This window comes from Agelaius phoeniceus, chromosome 2 (assembly GCF_051311805.1).
Source record: "Agelaius phoeniceus isolate bAgePho1 chromosome 2, bAgePho1.hap1, whole genome shotgun sequence".
NCBI classification, from domain to species: domain Eukaryota; kingdom Metazoa; phylum Chordata; class Aves; order Passeriformes; family Icteridae; genus Agelaius; species Agelaius phoeniceus.
Genome location: NC_135266.1, coordinates 102,464,300 through 102,486,916, shown reverse-complemented (window position 1 = coordinate 102,486,916; position 22,617 = coordinate 102,464,300). Strand labels below are relative to the sequence as shown.

The window sequence follows — 22,617 nt, the reverse complement described above, 5'->3', positions numbered from 1 at the left end:
GGTAATTATTCTTTTGTATACTAACCCATTGTGGCTAGTTTAGGGCTGACCAGGGTCCCAGCAGAAATCTGTGTCCAGAGACTGGTACCTTGTGAGGGTGTTATTTTGTCTTGGCTTTGCAGAAAAAAACCAAGTTTCTGGAAACTGAGACTTGATTTTCCGTGGATGACCAACGAGAATCATGACTTGCTGAGCTCAAAGGGACCCTCTCTGGGAGTGTTTCTAGTGCTTCCAGTACTTAATTGATCCTACTACAGAGGATTGTTTCAGGAAGAAAACACAGCAAACTGTGGTAAGAAATGCTTTAGGGAGATCTATTGTTGTTCAGCATGGAGAAGAGAAGACTGCAAGGAGACCTCATTGCTGCCTTCCTGTACCTAAAGGAGTTTTTAAAAGGAGAGAGACTGACTTCTTATATGGGCAGACAGTAACAGGACAAGGAGCAATGGTTTTAAACTGAAAGAGGGGAGGTCTAGATTAAGTGTCAGGAAGAAATTCTTGGTTGTGAGGGTGGTGAAGCCCTGGCACAGGCTGCCCAGAGAAGCTGTGGCTGTCCTACCCCGGCAGTGTTCAAAGCCAAGTTGGATGGGGCCCTGAGCAACCTGGTTTCGTAAGTGACATCACTGCTAATGGTAGGGGGGTTGAAATGAGATGGTCTTTAAGGTCCTTTCCCGCTCAAACCAGTTTAGGATTCTGTGTTTCTATTGTCCTGTCCCATGCAAACAGCTGCAGAAAGGAAGCCATTTTTTGCATGTGGCAACTTAAAGAAAACAGAGTTTGCACTGACTGCATTAATCCCAAATGCTCTATTACAGATACCAGAATCACAGAAGGATATCCCTTGGCTTAGCAGAAGGAGCTCTTTGTATCAGCAGAGGTTTTTGCAAGGACTTTATGAAAAACCCTTAATGAATGAGGGTGTCAATTTTGGTTGCAAAATTACAGGCTGTCTCGTGTCTACTGTCCTGATTCCACTGGGATGGGGCTCATATTCTGCTTTGTTAAACCATGACACCAAACTACTAGGACAATGGGGCTGATTGGTGGAAAGATGTGTAATGTCTTAGTGATGGCTACCTTTCATGTAGGATGGGGTACCCTGTCATTTGGTCTTCTTGCAGACACAGTAACACACAGGAGAAGCAAATGGTGGGGCTGTCATCTACGTATTCCTATTTTGAATAATTTTGAACAATGTAGTGTAGAGCTCCCATTTTTCCTGTTTTCCCTCTCTTTGTAAATTTATTCATATTTTCTTCCCCTCATGCTTCTCCTCTCACCCAGATTAAAAGAATTGGCTGAAGCATGCTCATATCACTACTTGTTTACTTATGCTGCTAACAGAAAAATCCAAATGAGCCATGCTGCACTTTACTTCTGAGACTTATTCCTCCAAAAATTATTTCTGCTCCCTAGGAAGTCAATGGAAGTCTAATTAGTCCCATAGTAATAACAAGAACTTCCTTTTTGTAGAGCAAAACAATAGCAGAGTTAAAACTGTTAATTAAATGAGTTTGGCTCTGTCACCAGGTTATTAACTGATTCTAGTCACAGCAGCCAAGCTAACAGTGGCTCTCACAGTAGGAGAAATAGTCTTGCCACGCTTGACACAAAAGCCATGAACTCAGTCTGTGGCAAATCAGCATCTGAGCGCACAGCTTGGAGCTTGGCTTGCCTTTGAGCTTCCAGCTAATCCCTGGGATTGCTGCTTGTGCAAGCCTTCTACAAGATAAGTGTTTGAGCCATTGGCTTCCATAAATGTTAGATCAGGCCCTATTGCTGCTGATGGTTTGTTCAAAATCACAGGATCACCGAAATCACAAAATGGTTTGGTTTGGAAGGGAACTTAAACATCATCTTGTTCCAATACCCTGCCCTGAGCAGGGACACCTTCTGCTAGGCCAGATTGCTCCAAACCCCATCCAATGTGGCCTTGAATACATCCAGGGATGGGGCAGACATCTGGGCAACCTGTCCCAAATTCTTGCCTACATCTCCAGTACATCTCCTTATTCTACACTGGTTGTGCTCTATAATATGAAGCAGCTGTCTCTGCTTCAGCACCAGAAGGTAGAGGTCTAAGGTGGAGTCCAAATACCAAAGAAAAATAGGAAGACATTTCTTTTCATCTGTGGAGTATTCCAAGCTAGTGCTTTAATATATCCACTGCCTTGTGCTTTTTACAAAATTCAAAGTTGTTTTTATTGTACAAAATTCCACAATGAAAACCACCAGCCAGTTTCATACACAATTGCTTAAAAATATAATTATACACCATTTTGTAGTGTGCTAGTTTTGACATTCACTAGCTGTAAGAAACAGAAATGGAGCAGCAATTGGACTCTGAGTTATTTACCTAGACAGGTTTCAGTTTGACCACTACTTCTATGTGCCTGAATGGACAGTTCCTGGCATTAACAGAAGACCTGATGTAGTTCCTTTTCAAAGCCACTGAACCCTGTTAGCAGGTCAGGCTCCCACTCACTGTCATGTTCCCTCCAAAAGGGTGAATTTTCTGTGAGAGTTTGGGACATAATATTTGTCAGTGTCAACTTTTAGCAATGCACCAAGCTGGCCATGTTAAACACATCACAGAATGAGGATCTACAGAGCTTTTCTTGCAGCACATCCTCTAGACAATAATATATTTCTGGGGAAAGTCAGCAGAAAGACAGATTTGAATAATGGCCCAGGACTGTGTTCCCTACGCATTATTTCACACTGGTATCTTCAAAACACTTTTTTGCCATCTAACCTGCCATAGCCTTTAAAAGAAGATATACAATTTTTCTGCATTGAAATGCATTCATATGCAGTGATTTTACAACAGTTTTTCTTAGAAATATAAACATTTCAGTTCAATGTTAGCTGGTTGAAATTCATGCTCCAGGATTTTTTTTAAAACACTTCATCCCAGAGATGACTTTCTTCACATTAAACTCAGTTAAATATATATTGCACACAAGGGCCAATTTTCTCCTCTTTGAGTTAAACCATGGATCTGCAAAACATAGCAAATTCTCCTTCAAAACCCAGCAACCCATACCAGTGGTATAATTCAGGGGCACTTCAAAAGCATTTAAAATCCACAGCTGAAACTCAAAGATGAGAATTTTACCCTTTATTTCTACACACTGTCAGTGTAGCACCTGATTTCTTCAGTTTTCAAGACATTTTGTGATACTATGCTTTAAACTGATGGGTAAAGTTTTGCCTGCGGAAGCAAAAAAATGAACCTACACCAACGATGATCACAGATAAAACCAACACAAATGTTAATATAGTAAGGAAGTTGATTTTCTTCAGATCCTCTTTTTCACAGTCTTCTGGTCTAATGTTCTTAATGTGCATTTCATCCTGGTACCCAAAATTCTGAGTGTGCTGGCACGTTAAATGCTCCACGTTGGGGATCTGGACATTTTTGTTCTGGATCATGGATGAAAGCCAGATGTTTCCACAGCAGCTGAGTGGGTTCCCGGTGAGATACAAGTTTTTAAGTGAATTTTCTAATGCTAAAATATTGCTGTTCTGCAATGTACTGAACCTGTTGTTCCGTAGGTCCAGAACTTCTAGTGGAGAGTCACTACCCCACTTAGGCAGCCAGTTCAGCTGATTTTCAGAGAGGTTTAAATGTTTAAGGTGACTAAAACAAGGCAAGTCAATATTTAAATCTACTAGGCTATTACCATATAAATACAAACATTCCAGAGACTTTTCCAGACCTGATAATGCTTTAAGTTCTATTTTCAGCCCAGGGTTCATGGAGAGGTCCAAGACAACCAGAGGAGTCTTGTAGAAGCTGTATGCTGGCAGGACGTTCAGCATGTTGTCAGCTAGGTACAAGTACTGAAGAGTGGGAGAATTGACAAATGACACACAACCACTTTCCTCTCCAGCAAGTCTTTGCTTAGCCAATCCTGAGTACATGCTGCAAAGGCTGATATTATTGCTTTGTAGATTAAGCAGTCTAAGGCTAGGAAGATTTGAGAAGATGTCAAACTGCAGTGTTTGAAGGTAGTTGTTTTGAATGTAGAGCTCCTTCAAATTTGACAAGGTACCAGCATCAAGGAGAAGGTTCTGCAAAGCATTGTAGCTCAAGTCAAGGACAGTTAAAGAGATCAGTGCACTGTCATAAGTTACTGCAAATGCCTGAAGACAGTTTTTACTGAGATTAAGGGTGTGAAGGGACAACATTGACTCAAAGAACCCATCTGGAATGGATTTGATTTCATTATAACTTAAGTCTAAATATACAAGCTGTGATAAATTAAGAGAACTTTTGTTTCTACTTTGCTTCTGGTCAAGAAGATGGACAGAAGCATTTAGCCATTCATTTTTCACATAGTCCATTTTATTATGAGGGGATTCAGCAGTGAGCTGGATTAAATTCTTTGATAAATTCAGAGTTACCAGCTTATTTACCTGAGGGAACACTGGGAAATGAAACAGTTTGTTTTCACTCAGATCCAAACACCTTAAGCTATATTCATCATCTGATTTTGTGGTGTGGAAGGTCTCAATGCTGTTCCTGCTAAGGTCAAGTATCTCCAGCTGCCTGAGGTTAAAATCAGAGATGCAAGTAATTGAATTCCTTGAGAGATTGAGTTTGGACAGGCTCACTAGAGTCTCAAAAGCACCTTCTTCTATTTCCATGATGATGTTGCTCTGAAGATCTATCTCCACAAGATTGGGAGATCCCTGAAACATCTTTTGTGATACCATTATAATACTGTTGTCTGCCAAGGAGAGATACCGCAGTGCTGGAGCTTCTTTAATGAAATACTCAGCCATCCCATTGTACAGACTGTTGTGGGACAAGTCCAGTACTTCCACCTTGGGTAAGAGTCCAATCCCCTCTGTGCCATTTTGAGCAAGCTCATATAAGTGATTGTTGGCTAAATTTATTTCCAGCAAACTCTTCATGTGTGCGAAGACTCCAGGCATGATGAAACTTATCTGGTTAGAGCTTAAATCCAGGCACCGAAGGGAAGTGTAAAATGATGGTGACATTTCAGGAATGCTTTGAATCCGATTTCCGGACAGATCTATTTTGTTTACATTTGGATAGAGGTCATGAGGGATTTGGTGGAGGTCTTTGTTGTGGCAAAATGCCTGAGAGTTTGCCTGCCAGAAAAAGAGAAAAGGACATGTCACACGACAAATGAAAAATTTCTTTGCATTAAATATAAGAAAAATAACATTCAGCATCCAAGGCAGATGCTGCTTCTGAAACACTGATCACTTTTTCTGAGCATTCAGGCAGCAAGGGCAACAATCCCAATCAGCTCCTTTGCAGCTAACATTTCATTTTAAAGAGATTTCTGACTTTGAATAGTAGAGTTTAATCTGCATGTGATACCTACTAAAAGGTCTCCTCTTTGTACCTTTCTCCTGGACTCATTTGAACAGTCCCGAGTTTATCTGCAATCAAGCACCTTTTCCTCATTTTCGTGCTGATGTTTAATTTTCTCACTTTCATCACTGTGTTAGATTTTGCAGACTGTACTTGCAGTAGTAAGCAGTACTTGGAAGAGCTTCACTCTGTTGGCAACATGGGTTCCAGAGCAAGGATGTATAAAACCCTATAAGGATCCTATAGCACAAACCCTGTGTCTCCTTCACAGTCACACGTTCAAATATGCCTTCCCTTAGCCATGGCTCAGTTAAGGAAGGCAGCTTTAATCAAATAGGGTCATTCAACAACTGAGACATTTCTGACACCAATCTCCAAACTCATTCCACTTTTATCTTCCATGTTTATCCTTTTCCTAAGGCAACAGTTCCCTTCCATTTGCATGGGGAGCACACCTTATGAAGCCACCCACACAAGACACTGTGATACAATACTGAAAACACAAATTATGTAAATTCAGTGTTTGAGAGGGGAAAAGATGGGATGTGCAGTCAGGCCTTTTCAGGCCAATTCTCAGCAGAAGAGCAAAATTTATGTGTGTGTTCATGAGGAACATTGGAAACATGAACACAACCATCCTTACATAACCATCAAGTTCTATTTTGCTGTTGGGAAGAACATACAGCAGCAGGAGGAAATGGAATGTGAAAGGCTTAAGCAGCATTTAATTTACTGGAGAAAAAGTCTTGTTATTAATGTATTTGGGGATCTGGGGAAAGGGAAGTTCTGGGAAGGGAAAGGGAAAGGGAAAGGGAAGGAAAAGAAAAAGAAAAAGAAAAAGAAAAAGAAAAAGAAAGAAAAAGAGAAAGAAAGAAAGAAAGAAAGAAAGAAAGAAAAAGAGAAAGAAAGAAAGAAAGAAAGAAAGAAAGAAAGAAAGAAAGAAAGAAAGAAAGAAAGAAAGAAAGAAAGAAAGAAAGAAAGAAAGAAAGAAAGAAAGAAAGAAAGAAAGAAAGAAAGAAAGAAAGAAAGGTCTGTTGAATCTTAACTTCTATGAAGAAGCAGGATCTAGATTCCATGACATGAAGCTTTTCAGAAATCAAGCAAATATTAAAAGTCACAGAGATTAAATCCCATCTGTTTTATATGAACTTGGAGGTGAATTAAGTGGCAGATCTGTTTAGCAGAAGTGGGGCACTAGTCAGCATTTTGTGAATCTCTTTTGCATCATCTTAGTTCTGGAGACCACACAAGAATGTGCCAGAGAAGTGCAAGTGCTCATTCAAACTCTAGATGCACCCAAGCTGCTCCCATGACACATTTTTCCCAATGATCCCAAGTAAATTGACTATTAAAACTCAAACCTCTTCGTCTTTTCCCTCCAACTCACTCAAATCTCCCTCAGCTAAAAAAAATTATAAATAAAAAAAAGAAGGAAATTTTCTGACTTCTCCCTGAAAATATTTCTTTCCTGCAAAGTCACTGTGCAATTCCTCATTTTGAGTTAAATTATGCCCAGAGTTGGCCTTAATTCCTAGACACGAATAGCAGGGCAAGAAACTTCTTCTTACTCATTTGTGGAAGAGGAAGAAGCCAGGAGGATACAAAAATCCAGAGTGAAAAAGCAGAAACTGCTTTGCATCCTAAGGCAGATGCCAGGTTTCTTCTCACACTTTCAGCCAGATCCCAGCAAGTGCTGAGCACCCTCCATTCCCCTGGGCAGCTAGATTCTTACCAAAGTCCTGATGCAACTCCTGCCAATGCCAAAAATCTGCTTTTCATTGAAGTTGATGGGGGAGAGGTCAGCCACTGTTCACCATGTATCTTGCATGATTTGTTTTTTAATCTGCATGCATGGAACCCTCCCAGTGATAAAAGGGACTAATAAAATCTATACCTCACACTGTCTGCCACTTGTTCCTATAACATTTCACCTCTCATTTTTCTTTTTAAACTCTCCTTCCTTTACACTGACTATTTTGATCCTCACTAAATTTCTTATCTTGTCTCTTCTGCACCATATTTTCTCCCCCAAGGCTCAAACTGCATGAATTTCATTGTCATCAGTAGCAGGAAAAAAAAGATGAAGCATTTCTCTGTGGGATGGAGCAAACAGCATCTGTTTGGTTCACCTCCTTGCCTCTCACCCCTTAGTCCAATGGGCTGGTAACCTGAGACTGGAAAAGAGACTTTTGTCAATCTCATGTCCTGACTTCATCACCTCTGCCAGTGCTGCCTTCAGTTTGTTTCAAGTCCATTGTTAAGAAGTACTGGAGGGTGAGGATCACTTGGTCCCATCAAGATGCTGGCAAAAAAACAAAAAAATACCCAACAGTTCAAAAGCTGGGCATCATTTGGTTTCTGACTCCAGTTCTTCACTGCTCAGCACTGGGTGGAAATTGTCAGCCACCTCAGTAAGAGCCCTACAAAAAGGAGTTGGACTCAAGACTGCCCTTGAGTTCTCCTTTATCAATTCATTAACATTTGAGCCAAGAATCTGGGCTGGAACCTCTTGGCACTGACCTGTGCTTGTATGGTGTCCCTGACCATTCTTAGAAGAGCTGCTCAGGTAGAGGCACAGCTACACAATCAAACCTTAGCATTTTGCCCAGGTACCACACATCAGATGATCTATGACATCTGGTCACACATCTGTCCTTGCATCACCTCAAAGCAAGGTAAAATAAAATTTTCTAAAATCCCTTCCCTTCTATGAATTATTTGAAATTTCCTCCTTTGCCAATTAACAGGAATTAGCAAGATCATCTTTCTTTGGGAGGTAAAATATGATAGAGTTGAAGCTTTGCCTATCCTTGGAAAATAATGTGAGTTAGGAAGAATGTCCTGACATTTGATCTGTTCCTTATTGTCTCACAAACTGATAGATGTGGTGTAACTGGAATAATCAGTGCAGTTCACCCCCATGTCAGGGGTCTGGTAGGGACTGCTTACTTCCTAAAACCTCTAGCAAGAGAGTTTAGTTCAGCAACAGAACCACCAGTGGTGACTCAGAAAGTAGCACAGGTTTCTGACTCATGCCTCTTCCGTGATATTTGAGATTAAAGTTTCCATTTCTGAGCCTTTGCTATTCTAAAGGTGTCACCACAGGGAAAGTACCATATAAAACAGTGAGGCTGTGATGCAATGCAGGACTGTCAATGACAGCTGACCAGCCAATCCAGCAGCTCCTTCTTTCTTTGAGTGTGTTTAGAGCCACACCAAATGCCAGTGAAGGAAGGCAATCAGCATGGACATTAGCAACGCTGAGCTGGTGATTTACATCATATGAGCATCCTGGCCCCTGACAGCAGTGTGTTTTCTGTCAGGGCTCATTTTATCCCAGCATAGTTGTGTTGTTGGCTTGATGAAAGCATGTGTTCACTTCTCAGCAATCAGCCTGGTCTGTGAGCCATCAAGAAATGGGATGAAATTGCTTGGATTATTGCGTGGCTCATCCAGCCTTCATGTGACTATGACATGGGGCCCAGGCTGTCCTGTTTACAGTGGCTGCATCAGTGTTCCCTCTCCAGCCAAGGAGCTCAGCCACCCAGTCACCTTCCCAAGATCTTTTTATATATACTCTAGGTCTTAATTTCTCTGGAATTCAGGAAGTGCAGCAATATGGCAGGGTGGGCAGGAATGGAATGAGTCCCACAAGGGAGATGTGTACAGCTAGCAAATTATTTTTTCCCTATTTTGGAAATTCTTGAGGATTTGTGCTGAACAGCTTCAATGTTCAAGGGGGGGAAAAAACAAGTATTTTTAAACATCCTGGTACAGTCAGAAGCACTTGGAGAGGGAAGGGAGAAAGCTCAGTTGCAAATAACATTTATAATATTGTACCAGCTGCTTGCAAAAATTCAAGGAGAAGATTTTGTACTGGAGCAAGAGTCTTCATCATTTCTCTTCACTCCAGCAGAAGTCAGGTACAACTTCCCTGGCAGAAATGCTATGTCAGGGCAGAGGAGGTCAGTCTACTTGTTATTACAAAAGAGCTGGAATAGAAGTATTTCACAGAAGATGTTTTAATGAAAGTACAAAGAACAACTGATATAAAGAAGTTGATTTTAAGTCCAAGTTCTTTCTCTGTCTTAGCCACAGAAACCCTGTACAGTCTTAGGGAAATCAAGACAAATTTCTTTAAACCAGCTCCTCCTTAGGAAAAAAGCTGAGACAGTGACCCTTCTTTGCCCCCCCTCCCCTTTGTATGCTGTCACTACAACGAGGACACAGCCTGAGGACAAACTGCCAAGCATCCCCTAAACCTGCAAATCCCACCTCTGCCATCTCAGGAAGCCTGGTCCTGGGGGTTTCCCTTCTCAGAGACTGTAGCTGCTTGTGCAGTGCCTGTAACAAGAGAGTCCCAACCTCACTCAGGATCTCAAGGGACCTAAGTAGAGAGACAGCCTTACCATTTCACAGGGTGTCCTGTCAGGTAGTTGGTAGTTAGAGGTTTCTTTATTCACCACTGCCAGGAAAAAGATGATGTACAGTTTCATGGCTCTGTAGGTAAAAATAATTACAGTTAGATCTCATATGGGACACAGTGGTCAACACATGCAAAAGTTGGCACCAGGTCATCACCTAACATGGAGAAGGACACAAGCTGTCCAATAAATTAAGCCATCTCTGAGGACTTGAAAGGAAGGTCCAAGGCATTTAATGGGTTTTCCCCATTGTGATTTTAGCTGCTGCCTAAATGATATCCAGGACACTCAATGAAGTCCAGATGTTCAAGCTGAGCAGGGTGTCTGGCATCATGGAGAAAAAAAAACTACTGAAGACTGACTTATCTTCACATACCCCATAGACACAGCACCAGTGCTTTCAACTGGGCGTAAATTTTGGGTGCCATGTCCTGATCAAAGCCAATACATGCCACTCAGTAACAACCAGAAGTGGGAACAGCTGTCATTTCCATCCAAACACTTTCTACTCCTCTTCTCCCAGAGCATCAAAGAGCTTTTACATGTGTATCCTTGCTGAGTCAATGCCAACAGCTTAAGGAGTTGTCCTAGGTTAGAAAATAAAGATGTATTCTACTCCCATCCTCAAGAGCTGCTGAAAGAGCTCTGAGACCATGGCTCAGATTTAACTCATTCTGGGAGCCATTTCCATTTAGTGGACCCACCGATCCCATGACTCACAGAATGATATCAGCCCATTGCGAGATGCTCTGCCTGGGGCAAGGAGCTAAGCATCCCCACCTGGATATAATCTGGGGTTTGGGGCAGAACAAGCTGCCCCTACCCACTGGTTTCCAGAGGTCAAGAGCTACCAGATCTTGTCTACAGGATCACCACTTCAGTAAGACCATTTCATCCGGACTGCTACCACCACCCTAACTAGCAGGGTGTCACGTTGTATTCTGGCTCTGTCAGTGGTTTTTCTTTTGTATTGTTGCATTTATTTTGGGTTTTTTTCCTTTTCTTAATAAATTGTATTTCTGAATTGGAGTCTCTTACTGGTTTTGCTTTCAAACCAGAAGAGGAGTGGACTGAGATTTTTCATTTTACACACTGCAGGCATGGACAGGCTTATAAATACATTTGACCATAGAAGATCATAGAACCATATGTTCCACAGAATCACAAAATACGTAAAACTGGAATGAACCTACAAAAATAATTGGATCCAATCCCTGGTCCTGTACAGCACCATCCCCAAGAGTCACACCCTGTGTCCAAGAGTGTTGTCCAAATGCTTCTTGAACTCTCTCAGGCTTGGGCTGGAAGGGACCTTTAAATGCTATCTGGTGCAATCCCCCTGCCATGGACAAGGACAGATCATCAGCCTTACAAAGAGACAGATATAATGGATTTGTGTGAAACAGAGAATTCATCAGAGTTTAACTGTTTGGAAAGCACTCCAGCAAAAGAGCACAGAACTGCAAAAGAAGCAAACACCTCTGGGAGGCCTGTCACTGGACAATGGGAAAAATAGAACCAAAGCCAAAGGCAAGCATTCCTGCTTCAAACAGCTCCAAATGCAACCCCAATCCCATGCACAAGCCACTGCCATCAATGTACTGTTGCTCAGTGGCTTCCACCCACAGAGCATTGAATAGCTGGAAACAAAAAAGATTGGATCATTCTCAGGTCACTTTGATGGATGCAGCTGATGGCCCCTTACAGCACTGACAGCCACTGAACAGCAATGCCAACAACTTCCTGATGGGAATCTCCCCATTTCTACCCTCCTGAACCAGAGAATAGAGCTGTGTACTAGGAATAGAGAACCTGGGAAGGATTAGACCACAGCTACTCTCTGTACAGTTTGTGTATTCCTTCCATTTCACAAGAAAACCCCAGTGATGGGTGGTGACCTGTGACCCTAAGGTGAAAGAACGGGTCTCAGCAATGGGATCAGAAGTGTGTTCCTCCCTGTTAAAACCAAACCAAGGATGTTAATTCTCTACCACTGAATCCATGTTTGCAAAATATACTGAAATCATCTGATGGGAAGGAGGAATTGCCAATATCACCATCTAGAATGTTTCTGTTGTCCCCCTCTGTTCTTCATTCCCCATGCTCAGAGCAGCTGGAACCTCCTTTAAGGAGGAGAAATCTATTTATATCATTTGAGTATTGGTTTGCTGAGGTGGTGATAGAAGATGAACACACCAATGATTACATGGCTTTTCTCCAAGCCCTCAAAAGGAAATCCTTTCTGTTCAGACAAAATTAATTAAGCTGAGGATATTAGCCACAACAGGGCACCACCCTGAGGAACAGTATGTGGCCCATGTGCTCTGTAATGTTTTCCCTTATCACACTGTCAGTGCAAAAAAAGGTCTCTTTGCCTCTTAAATAATAAACCTGACACAATCCAGAGTCTTAACACACTTTGTAACCTCTTAAATTTTAGGTTTATAAAGCAGCTGGGAAATTTATGTATTTGAACACACAAAAAAATGATGTAATGGTTTGCTGTGTAAGGCAAATCTGTAATAAGCAAAGAAGTTGTCCCTCAAGGTGTTTCTAAGGTGGCTGTCACATACTGAAGCTCATCAAGGATGTGGTGGCCTCTTCCAGCATAAAGCAACATAGACTCTGTCTTCACAGAACCATTTAGTTTGGAAAAGCCCTCTAAGACCACCAACTCCAACTGCTCTCCCAGCAGTGCCAAGGCCACGACTACCCCATGTTCCCAAGTGCCACATCCACACATCTGTTAAATCCCTACAGGGATGGGGTCTCTGGCAGCCTGTGCCAGTGCTTAACAACCATTGTGGTGAAGAAATTTTTCCTAATATCCAAACTGAACCTCCCCTGGCACAACCTGAAGCTACTTCCTCTTGACCTGTCATGTACAGCCCAACCTCCTTGCTCAAGGAGATTCCCTTCCTAGGGTAGTTTTCAGTTCAGCTGTCCAGGGGAGGAGCTTTTCCTGTGTAGCTTTTCTCTGAACAACCTTTAGATCCTTCTCAGCAACCTCTAGTGTGACACATCAGTGCATCTCCCTCTTTTCTACCCTCTGGGCAGGTCTCAGAATCCCCCCACGCTCTCCCAGTGCCGAGCTCAGGGTTACAGGACCCCCATTCCCTTGGTGTGCAAGAGGACGTCTACTGACACTAAACCCTTCCTGTTGACATTGATCTCTCCACCCACAGCTTACAAAAACAGTTTGGGAGCAGCAGCAGCAACAAGTCAACTTAAAGGAGCTTTAATTGCTTTGAGGCTTTCCCAGAGTTGAAGTAGCTTCATGATCAGTGCCAGTTTTCTCCCACTGGAAGCTGTGATAGAAACCCCAGCATAACTCAGAGTACTGAGCTCTGAACCCTATTTAAATCCACAGCTTTCCATCACAGCACTTCAAAATCATACAGTGTCAACCCCAGCTGAAAAATAAAGGTGGTTTAAGTCAATATCATCCCCAAGGAGCATTAATAAGTCAGTCAAATAATTCTAGAAAAAGCATACCCTAACCATGTCAGCATACCCACTTAAAAAGTAGGAAAGGCAGAGAAGGCAAAGACCAGTAATTTGCCCCAATACACATTTCAAACTATGGAATAATAACAATTCATTCCCAGTTTCCAGTTCAGAACAACGTTTGCCTCCATCTCTATCAAAATATTAATCCTAAAACTACTTCACAGATGTTGTTTGCTTAATAAAAGCAACACTTTCCAGATTTCCCCAAACGTAATTTTTGTTATTGCTTAGACAATTAACGGAGATGCTCTCCTGTGCCAAGGAAAGTTAAATAAAAGAGAACACACAGAACAAAAACCACACTCCCCAGGGTCTGATCCTTTTCCACACAAGTCTTTCCTGTTAAGTTAGAGCCTTCAGGGGTAAAAAGAGTGACTATTTCACATTTACCTTGTTTCAAGGGTTTCTTGCATCCCCAAACACTGCTTATCATCTCTTTAAAAAGCATGTCCAGCTCTTCAAAATCAATTCAATCCCGGTATCGATGCAATTATTCTTCAGGTTCATGTTCACCCATTCAGAACACCTAGAGGTTCACTCATAACTTCAGAATGAAGGCATTTTCAGGGAAATAACCTTATTTGGGACAGTGTCTGCTTTAAATTATGTTGCTTGTCTTCCTCTCCTCCCCGGGCTCGTGCTGGATCCTAGCCACCGCTGTGCTCGGGACGGAGTCAGCTACTGTGTGACATCCTGCAGCCCTTCCTTGGGGCAGGCATTGAGAGACAGGGGGATTTTTGCCAGAGGAACTGTCAGGATCAGGCTGTGGGTTTTCTCCAGAGAAAAAGTAACTTATTGGCGATGCCATTGTTTGGCTGTGTGCGTGGGGCATGACAGTGTGTTTATTTTGGGTGTGTCTGCAAGTTACATTCCTGGAGGGTTGTAGGCTCCTGCACCAAAATCCCTCTCTGCATCTTTAAGGAAACGGTGCTTGCAGATTAAATATTTAAAATTCGTAGCTGATAACTACAAACCCCAAAATCTGGAAACCTGTTCTGGAAGAAATAACTTTTCTTTTTGCAGTCATCCCACTAATGAGAGTGTGATTGCAGTCTGCTGGCAGGAGGGGGGTTCATTGTTGGCTACAACACCCTTGATGGATTTTCATGGCATGAGGCAGGAATTAGGGCTAAAAGCCTCCATAAAGGCATTTTCAGATGAGCTGCTGAATTTTTGGCTGTAAGTAGACAGTGCTAAATATACTGGATCCAGTGGGAAGAATTCCCACTGCAAAGGGGTGCTTTTGTCATGCAGAAGATGATTTCAAATTGCCCAAGTTCAGCTTTTTATTTATTATTTTGTGCTGCCCTCTAGAGCTGGAGCAGCTGGTTTCCTCATTTCCTTTTGCTAATTAAGTCCTGCTTCAGGAAAACCTACTTCTACACAGATTTCCCTGCTGTTTTCTCCCAGAGACACAAGTCTGAACTGCCACAACACAGTTTTCCCATGGCTGAAATACTACACCAAGGAGCTGGGCTCTTAGTTTGCTTGGTAATGCACCCTGAAATGAGAGGTATAAATCACAGATTTATGGAATCTCAGAATGGTTTGGATTGGAAAGGACCTTAAAGTTCATCTAGTTCCAGCCCCCCCTGCCATGGGCAGGGACACCTTTCACAAGACCAGGTTGCATGTCTAGCAATAAAAATACTATGACAAGGTGACAGGGGAGGGCATGATTGGGTGCAATGGAGAGAAAAATACTTGTTAAGCTCTCAGGAGAACTGTCCACCAGTGAGATTATCACAATCTCAGAAAAGTTTCCCTTGACTGGGCTCTTATCACGTTAGTTTTGATCACCTTCCCCAAGCATGTCATGCCTTGAGCTTCACTTTGCAGTGCTGTTTTTCACTTCATCCCTTTGGCACACTCCCTGGAGTCAAGCTCTCCATCTGCAATCTCCATAGGGTAAGCAGGAAACTCATGTTGAAACTGGGGATCACTGTGCTATTCAGAGATTTAAATGCCTTTTGGATGCTCAGGGTTTAGAGCTTGCCTTGTCAGCAGTGTGCAATAGCACTTGAAAAGCACAGACACCTTGTAAGGCAAACCTCAAATATTTATTTGAGGCCTCCAAGGAAAATAAATACTTTTTTTTTTTTAGTAGAATATTTTGATCTGATTGTAACTACAAATATCATGCCTCTAATTAAGAGCAGCAGGTGGCCAGGATGGTGGCAGCTTCTACACCTGGATGTTCAGAGCACTTTAGGAAGTTTGGATTTACAGGGATAAAAATAGCAAAGATTTTGTGCTGTTCAAAAAGCCAGCTCTGCTCCTCAAGCTGTTTTATTGAGTAACCAGGTAGCTGTGCCAGCTGAACTGTAAAGAAGAGCCTGGACAGAAACAAATGCCAAAGCAGGAGGGAAGGGCATGCACTGATTCTACTGCTCAGGGCTTTGCTTCAATAAAACCACACTTTCAGAGGACACCAGCTGCAGTGGGAAAGATCAGTGCTGTCCTTGCCATCTTTGTCCTTTCCCAAAGGGGATCTGGCAGCAAACAGTTTCAAAGACTCCAAAGCATTTGGCTGATTTCCCAAATTTTCAATATTTTTGGCTTTGGGCTACCCAGCAGTTTACACTATAAAGTAGTGTTGAAACTTTAGCATGGTATGGGCTTGGAAAGATACGTCTGCAGGGCAAGTGTCACCTGCATCAGTCAGAGACTGGATCATAGAATCAGAGAATGGCCCAATTTGAAAGGGACCTTGTAGATAATCCAACCCCCTGCCATCAGCAGGGACTCATTCCATTAGACCACGATGCTCAATGCCCCAGTCATTATCATCTCCATCACACAGATTGGAGAATCAAGCCTTTTTTGCCTACAAAATAGCAAGGGCTGTCCCATCCCAACAATGCCAAAGGGTGTGCTGGTTTTGCATCACAGAAGTGATGTTCTAAGAGAAGCTGCTAGCAGTTTCCTCCATGTCTAACAAAAAAACCAATCAGTGATTACCTTTGAGAATTGACAATCTGTTAAACCACTGAGAAAGCTGATACACCTCTGTGAACTCCCATGTTAAAATTGAAAAATCCCAGGAATTCAGCCTTTCCTTTTCCTGCCTGAGAGCAGGTAACTGTGAGAAACAACTGCTCACTTTGAAAATTTAAAAAGGCTTATTAAACCTTAATAAAAATACAACAAAGGACTATAAAAGGAAAAAGCTGCAGTGCTGGGAACTGCCCCTTGTGGATACCACATGGCCAGTTCATCTTCAGGATGGATGCTCAGTCTTTTATACCCCTGGGGGTTGCATCAGCAGCCCAGCCCTCCCAGAGTCTGTCACTCAGCTCTTCTTTGCCATTTATCAGTGGAGATTGCTGTCTTGTGACTTGATTGGGGGTCAGGTGTTGCCGTGCTGCACCCCCTGAGCAACCCCCTGAGCTTTTCCATTCCCCACTGCCCCATGCCAGGGACACATGTGCAGCCTTCTTTGTACCTGTCCTAGACAGCCCAGGCTGTCTGATGGCAGCAATACAGGGGGGAAAGGGAACTGTGGGGAGAACAGAGGACATCTAAACCACAATAACATAACTATACATCACTAAAGCTTTTCTTAACATTCACACAATAGTTATCTTTTAATTGTGGGACCAAATCATCTCATTATCGACCTAGAACATAACTCAGCCGCCTGGCCCCGCTGTCTCGGCTGGGCCGGCTTGGCCCAGGCAGGCTGTGCCCATGGGCTGGCGGGCAGGGCAGGGCAGGGGAGGCCGCAGGACCAAGGCCGGGCTGTGCCATGGCTGCTGACCCAGGGCTGCTGCTGCTGCTGCTGCTGAGCCCTGCCCGCCGCTGAGCCGGGCTCCAACGGGCCCCAGGAGCAGACAGGGCCCAGCCGGCTTGGCCAAGATTCTGCTGCCATTGGGGTTCGCCCACAGCCACCAGGCAGGGGAGGAGAAGCCATCGGTCCCCCTACCCAGGGGCTGGCTGCTGAGCTCTGGGCTGGTGCTGAGCTCTGGGCTGGTGCTGAGCCCTGGGCTGCTGAGCTCTGACCTGGTGGTGAGCCCTGGCCTGGCTGCTGAGCTCTGGGCTGCTGCTGAGCTCTGGCCTGGCTGCTGAGCTCTGGCTGCTGAGCTCTGGCCGGGCTGCTGAGCTCGGGCTGCTGAGCTCTGGCCGGGCTGCTGAGCTCTGGCTGCTGAGCTCTGGCCTGGCTGCTGAGCTCTGGCTGCTGAGCCCTGGCCTGGCTGCTGAGCTCTGGCCTGGCTGCTGAGCTCTGGCTGCTGAGCTCTGGGCTGGTGCTGAGCCCTGGCCTGGCTGCTGAGCCCTGGCCTGGCTGCTGAGCTCTGGCCTGGCTGCTGAGCCCTGGCCTGGCTGCTGAGCTCTGGCTGCTGAGCCCTGGCCTGGCTGCTGAGCTCTGGCTGCTGAGCTCTGGCCTGGCTGCTGAGCCCTGGCCTGGCCACTGAGATCCCAGGCATCGCCCCAGCCCAGCCCAGCCCGCACAGCTCCCACCGCAAGCCGCTGTGCCCGGCCGGGGCCACCTGAGCGTCTGCAAGCCCTGGGCAAGATATCAACTCTTTCAGTGCTTCAATCCGCCCTCGAGTGAGAGAAAAGGACAAAGTGCAGGCATGCAGAGAAGCAACATAAAGACACCGAGGCTGGTGAAGAAGAAGTCAAGTCCCAGATGGGAGGGACGAGGAGATGCCTTCATCTTAGGACTGAAATCCTCTTGAAAAGCTATAGAGAAAAATTTCATTGATCCGTCCAAGTTTTTTTTCCTTATAACACATTGAAGAATTATGGGGGGATGGATTGTTCAAACCTGTGTTAAAGCAGGCAAATGTTAAATTTAATAAAAAGCTTGAATAGAGAGAGAGGAGAGTGATAAAGACCCTATGCCCCCAGGGAGAGAAAAAAAAGACCTCCATTCTCAGAGATGAAGATAATCTCAGAAATAAATAAAGAGAACCTTTGCTTTTGAACAGCTCATCCTTAAAATAGTATCCCATAACTTAAAGCCCATAAACACAGCTGTGGGGAAAGCTGTGAAAAATGGGAGGGACTTCACAATTGCAGATTTAATTTTTCTGGGCAGCTGCTACTCATGAAAATTAGAAGCTATGAGAGAACTGTTTTCTTGTAGAAAAGTCTCCATAAATTTACTAGAGGGACTCTTCTCCCTAAGTAAACTGAAGAAAAACTATTCTAGAAGTGATAAACTGACTGAATTATTTCTGTGTGTTGTGAGTGAGAAAGAAAAGATTGTAGGGGCAGGAGAAGTGTTCTAAAAGTTTTATTCTAACTTATTATCCTTTTTTTTCTTGGTTACTGTTAATAAAGTTTTATTTATATCCTTTTAACTTTTGAGCCTACTTTGCCTTCCTCCTAATCCTATCTCACAGCAGGAAATGAGTAAGTATATTCTAGTGAGTGCACTGGCATTTGGCCAGCACTAAAACCCACCACAAACGGTTTGCACCTGCAAACTCTGTGAAATCCTTATTTTCCAGTGGTGTCTCAGCAGTCACTTCCTACTCAGTTTCTGTCAATGTCAGTTGAATTTTATCCTCTGTCACCCACAGTGAGGGACACCTTATCAGACCTCTCCTCCAAACCCTTTCCCCACCATGGCTCAGAGCAAGAAGGAAAAGCCAATCCTAGCTGCTGGCTCTTACCAGTCAGTCTGTGAACCGCTGCAGGTTCCCAAGGGTTTCAGAGGAACAAGAAAATATCTTGACCATTTTGTGTCTTGAGTCTCCAGACTTTTTGGAGTCTGTCCATTCATAATGCTGCTGCTTTCTAAGGCACTACTTTTGTTTGAGTCCTGTGTCAAGCACTATGAATCAAACTCTCTAGAGAAGTAAATAAAACAAGTTCCTGCCTTAGAAAGTAGGTCTGAACTGTAAACACAGGAGTGGGACAAGTCTTGCTCCTTTTTGGCTAGAATAGCTCCCTGGTAATTCGTCCCGCAGGGGAGATGGAGACAACATTAATATTAACCCTATTAAAAAGAATACCCAATGCCATTCTGAGCCACAGACTTTGAGAAGGAGGCACAGCTCCAGCTTCTGACACTCTACAACTCCAGAATCTGCAGAAGCTGATTCTCCTGGTTTATTTTTTTCCTGCAATCTACACTGTGCTTGGCATCTCACAGGCAGATGCAACCCCTATTCCTCCTGGTGTAAAGTCCACAGATCAAAATAGAGGCTTCTTTGTCTCCTGTAAAGCCAACAAGCCTTTTCTCCTGTCTTTTGAAGCTGCTGCCTTCCTTCCTTCTATTTCTGCCCTCTCTCCATGTGCATCTTCATCAGATGTTCAGCCAACAGCATTTCCCCACCAAAAATTAACATTTCCAATTATTGAAGTTTTAGACAGGTTCCCTATTTTATTCACCCTTTTTCCTTCTACTATCTTCAGGAAAGAAAATGTAAATGAACAAGAACTGAATGAAACCCACAAGCCTGGAGAATTTGTGAGTGATGGCCAAAGGGACAGAGGGAGATGGGAAAATGAAAACTCTTACATCAGCAAAAAGTGACATGTACTGGCATTTGCAGATTAAACTATCTAAGCATGAAATACTCTCCCTGGAGAACAAAATTCAGATTCAGGAACCAAACCAGAATATTTTCTTACCAGTTTATAAAATACACTTTTAATTCAGCAATATGATTTTTTAAAGACAGTCATTATTTGGGAAAATGTGTACTGATTTTATAAAATCCAATAGGAAATAAAATGAGGTGAAGAAAAATATTTCTTATAGATTTGATTTACATAATACTGATATCCATGCTTGAATCCGCCCATCATTTTACTAGTAAAAGGCCAAGCACTGATACAGTCACTAAGATGTAACCATCTGCTTAAAAAAGAGATGACAGGTTGTAAATTTTTGTTCTTGAAAACTAGAGGATTTCAGCATTTTAGAGTAATATGTTTATTTTAGAGTATCAATTAGTACATCTTAGTAAAAAACACAAATTATCGCTGCTGTCCAAAGCCAAATTATTGCTTCTATTTAAGGGAAGCATATTTGTCTTTTATCAAAAATTCTTTTATCTAAATTACAACTGGGCTTAGCCTTATAAATACTGTGATTTTTATGTAAACTATGATTTTCTAAAACTTTACTACTTCCAAATATTGCCTAAACATTCATTCTGATGATAACAGTCCAAATCCAGCAAAGCTGTCTCAGTAAATCATCGTTCACCCAAAGGTGACATTCAAGATATCAGGAACTTAAAAGCAGCAAAATAACCCTGCCATCTCACACCTCATGCTGCAACTGGGAGAGCTCAATAACAACACTGACAGGAAGAAGAGCAGACCAGCTAAACAGCATTTTGCCTATTTCACCCAGGGACTGTGTGATTTGCCCAAGGCTATATTAGGATTCAGTGTTGGAGAGCTGGTTGAGTGGCATTTAATTAGTGTACAGTGCTGATCTCTGCAGCACTCCTAGTCCAGAAGGCTATAATGCAGTAGTACCATAAATAGACTGAAGTCCTCTGAAGAAAAAAAAAACCAAACATCTCCCCATTATCTATTCTTGCAAACATGAAGTAAAATAACAAATACTATGTATGACAACTGTACTGTTATAAACTAAAAAGTGGTGCCTCCTAAATATAAATGATCTAACTCACATAGTGCAAGTCCCTGATGGATTAAATATAAAACTGGGTGGATAGAGCCATCTACACAGCATGCTTAGCCAGTTCCTCAGCCTATTCATAAACACAGAACATTTTATTTATACAGTACCTTCCTCATCTGTGTTACTTTCAAAGGCTGCAGCTCAAAGTCACCAGAGCCCTCATCTCTCCCACAGTTGAAAGTGCAACTTTCCAGCAGGCTCCCGGGCTCACACACATCTCCACATACCTGCTCTGTGGCTGGAGGAGGAGAAGGTTTCGTCTCTGCTTGCAGTCTTTTTTTCCGCCGGCTCTCCCAGCAGCCTTTCCAGCTCAAGCCAAGGAAGAGTTTCCTTGGGGAAGTCGTACCTCTGTTGCATGCCAGCTGACTAAAACTCTGCAAGCGCTGAGAGAAGTTTGAAGTCACAGGGAAAAAAAAAATACTCCCCATAGACTAGTCCTTGAATTCATTCCTTTGCAGTCATAAGCTCTTATATATTTCCAGGCTCCCCAGACTACGTAAATACATACATCCGTAATGCTTTTAAGATATGTGTGTCTTCTGCTCTTCTCTTTATTCTCCATTTTGTTCCTTCAGCCTTGGCTTATTTCCTGCAGTTTCTCAGCTGGTAATTACGCTCCTCTTGTATTGACACAGAAACAGTCTGTGAATACTACAAAAAATCCCCTCCACAGGCTTTGGGACACGTGCTTGCCTCTGAAGTCATCCATGCCTGTTCCACAGCTGTCAGCCTGGAGATTCTCAGGGGTTGGGGTAAATCAGGGCCACTGAGCTGGCTGCAAGCCTTACATTTCAAGTCCATGCAGGATGGGGTGTGTAGGAAAAGGGTATATGGGCGTAGGGCGAGCACATGATGTTTGGTGTCCCAACAGGTCATTTGTGTCTTCATGGCACAGCAGTGGGATGGCCAAACACAGCCTTGGGGGAAAGGATAAATTAAATTTAATGCTTGAATGGGTAATAATGTAAATACCTTCTAAGAAGGGCTGTGGGATGAATTTTGCTTTCTTTACTTTGGGTGTTGTAATGGACATGTAATGTAATAGTTGGCTCTCACAATTAAGAGATAGATATTATGTAGATGTTAAAATGTATAGTGATGTTATTGTAATGTCCCCCCCGCTCCTCTTTCCCCTCCCCCTGGCAATAGCCTCAGTAGTCAGGACATTTAGAGAAGGCTGGCTTATTACAAGAGGTGCAGTGTACCAACACCTGACCTCCAATCAAGATGTAAGCAGGTAATCTCCACCAATGCATGGCAGAGAAGGGGCTGACTGACAACATGGCTGATAGTCATAGGGGCTCCCAGTGCTGTATTTTTTCCTTATTCAGTCCTTTGTTGTATTTTTTGTTAAGGTTTAAAAAACCTTTTAACATCTGATCTCCCTCAGAGGAGAGGTTTTCCTTCTGCATCATGTGTTTTATCAACTGGGGTTTTATTAAGATATGAAACAATGGCCAAGAATTTTCACCCCCAAAAAAATGAAGTGCTGACTCCCTTCTCCCAGACAGCATCAATTCTGTCCCTCTCTCCCGGATCTGCTTATTAAAATCAGCGGAAAGCTATGTCCTTATATACCATGTGCCAAACATGGTATAAAAGAATTCATGAATTCTGCTAAACATTTGCAGGCTCCAGTTTTTGCTTCTCTGCAACAGGTTTGCTCTTTGTAGCACACCAGCTCCTCTGAGTCAGAGTTACTTCAGAACTGCAGCATA

General features: G+C 43.1%; 1 protein-coding gene across 2 annotated transcripts; it reads right to left on the bottom strand.

Annotated features, from left to right (window-relative positions):
• Window positions 1–2,144: 2,144 nt before the first annotated feature.
• Window positions 2,145–21,525, bottom strand: LOC129117521 (transforming growth factor beta activator LRRC32-like). Of its 2 annotated transcripts, none has more exons than XM_077174717.1 (3): window positions 21,127–21,525; window positions 9,763–9,853; window positions 2,145–5,124 (listed from the first exon to the last, which is right to left on the bottom strand). In XM_077174717.1, the coding sequence occupies exons 2-3, from the start codon at window positions 9,847–9,849 to the stop codon at window positions 3,184–3,186; spliced, it is 2,028 nt and encodes a 675-aa protein (XP_077030832.1). In that variant the 5' UTR covers window positions 9,850–9,853; window positions 21,127–21,525; the 3' UTR covers window positions 2,145–3,183. The 2 variants fall into 2 exon arrangements, with proteins under 2 accessions (XP_077030832.1, XP_054484193.2); XM_054628218.2 differs by lacking the exon at window positions 21,127–21,525 and adding an exon at window positions 13,678–14,001.
• Window positions 21,526–22,617: the final 1,092 nt, after the last annotated feature.

Excerpts from the sequence above, each read along its gene's own strand:
- LOC129117521 (XM_054628218.2), bottom strand. The coding sequence starts at position 13,700 with ATGCAAGAAACCCTTGAAACAAG. Across the intron at positions 9,854-13,677 it reads CAAGAAACCCTTGAAACAAG|AGCCATGAAACTGTACATCA; the intron begins GTAAATGTGAAA and ends TTTTACCTACAG. Across the intron at positions 5,125-9,762 it reads ACAGGACACCCTGTGAAATG|GCAAACTCTCAGGCATTTTG; the intron begins GTAAGGCTGTCT and ends TTTTTCTGGCAG.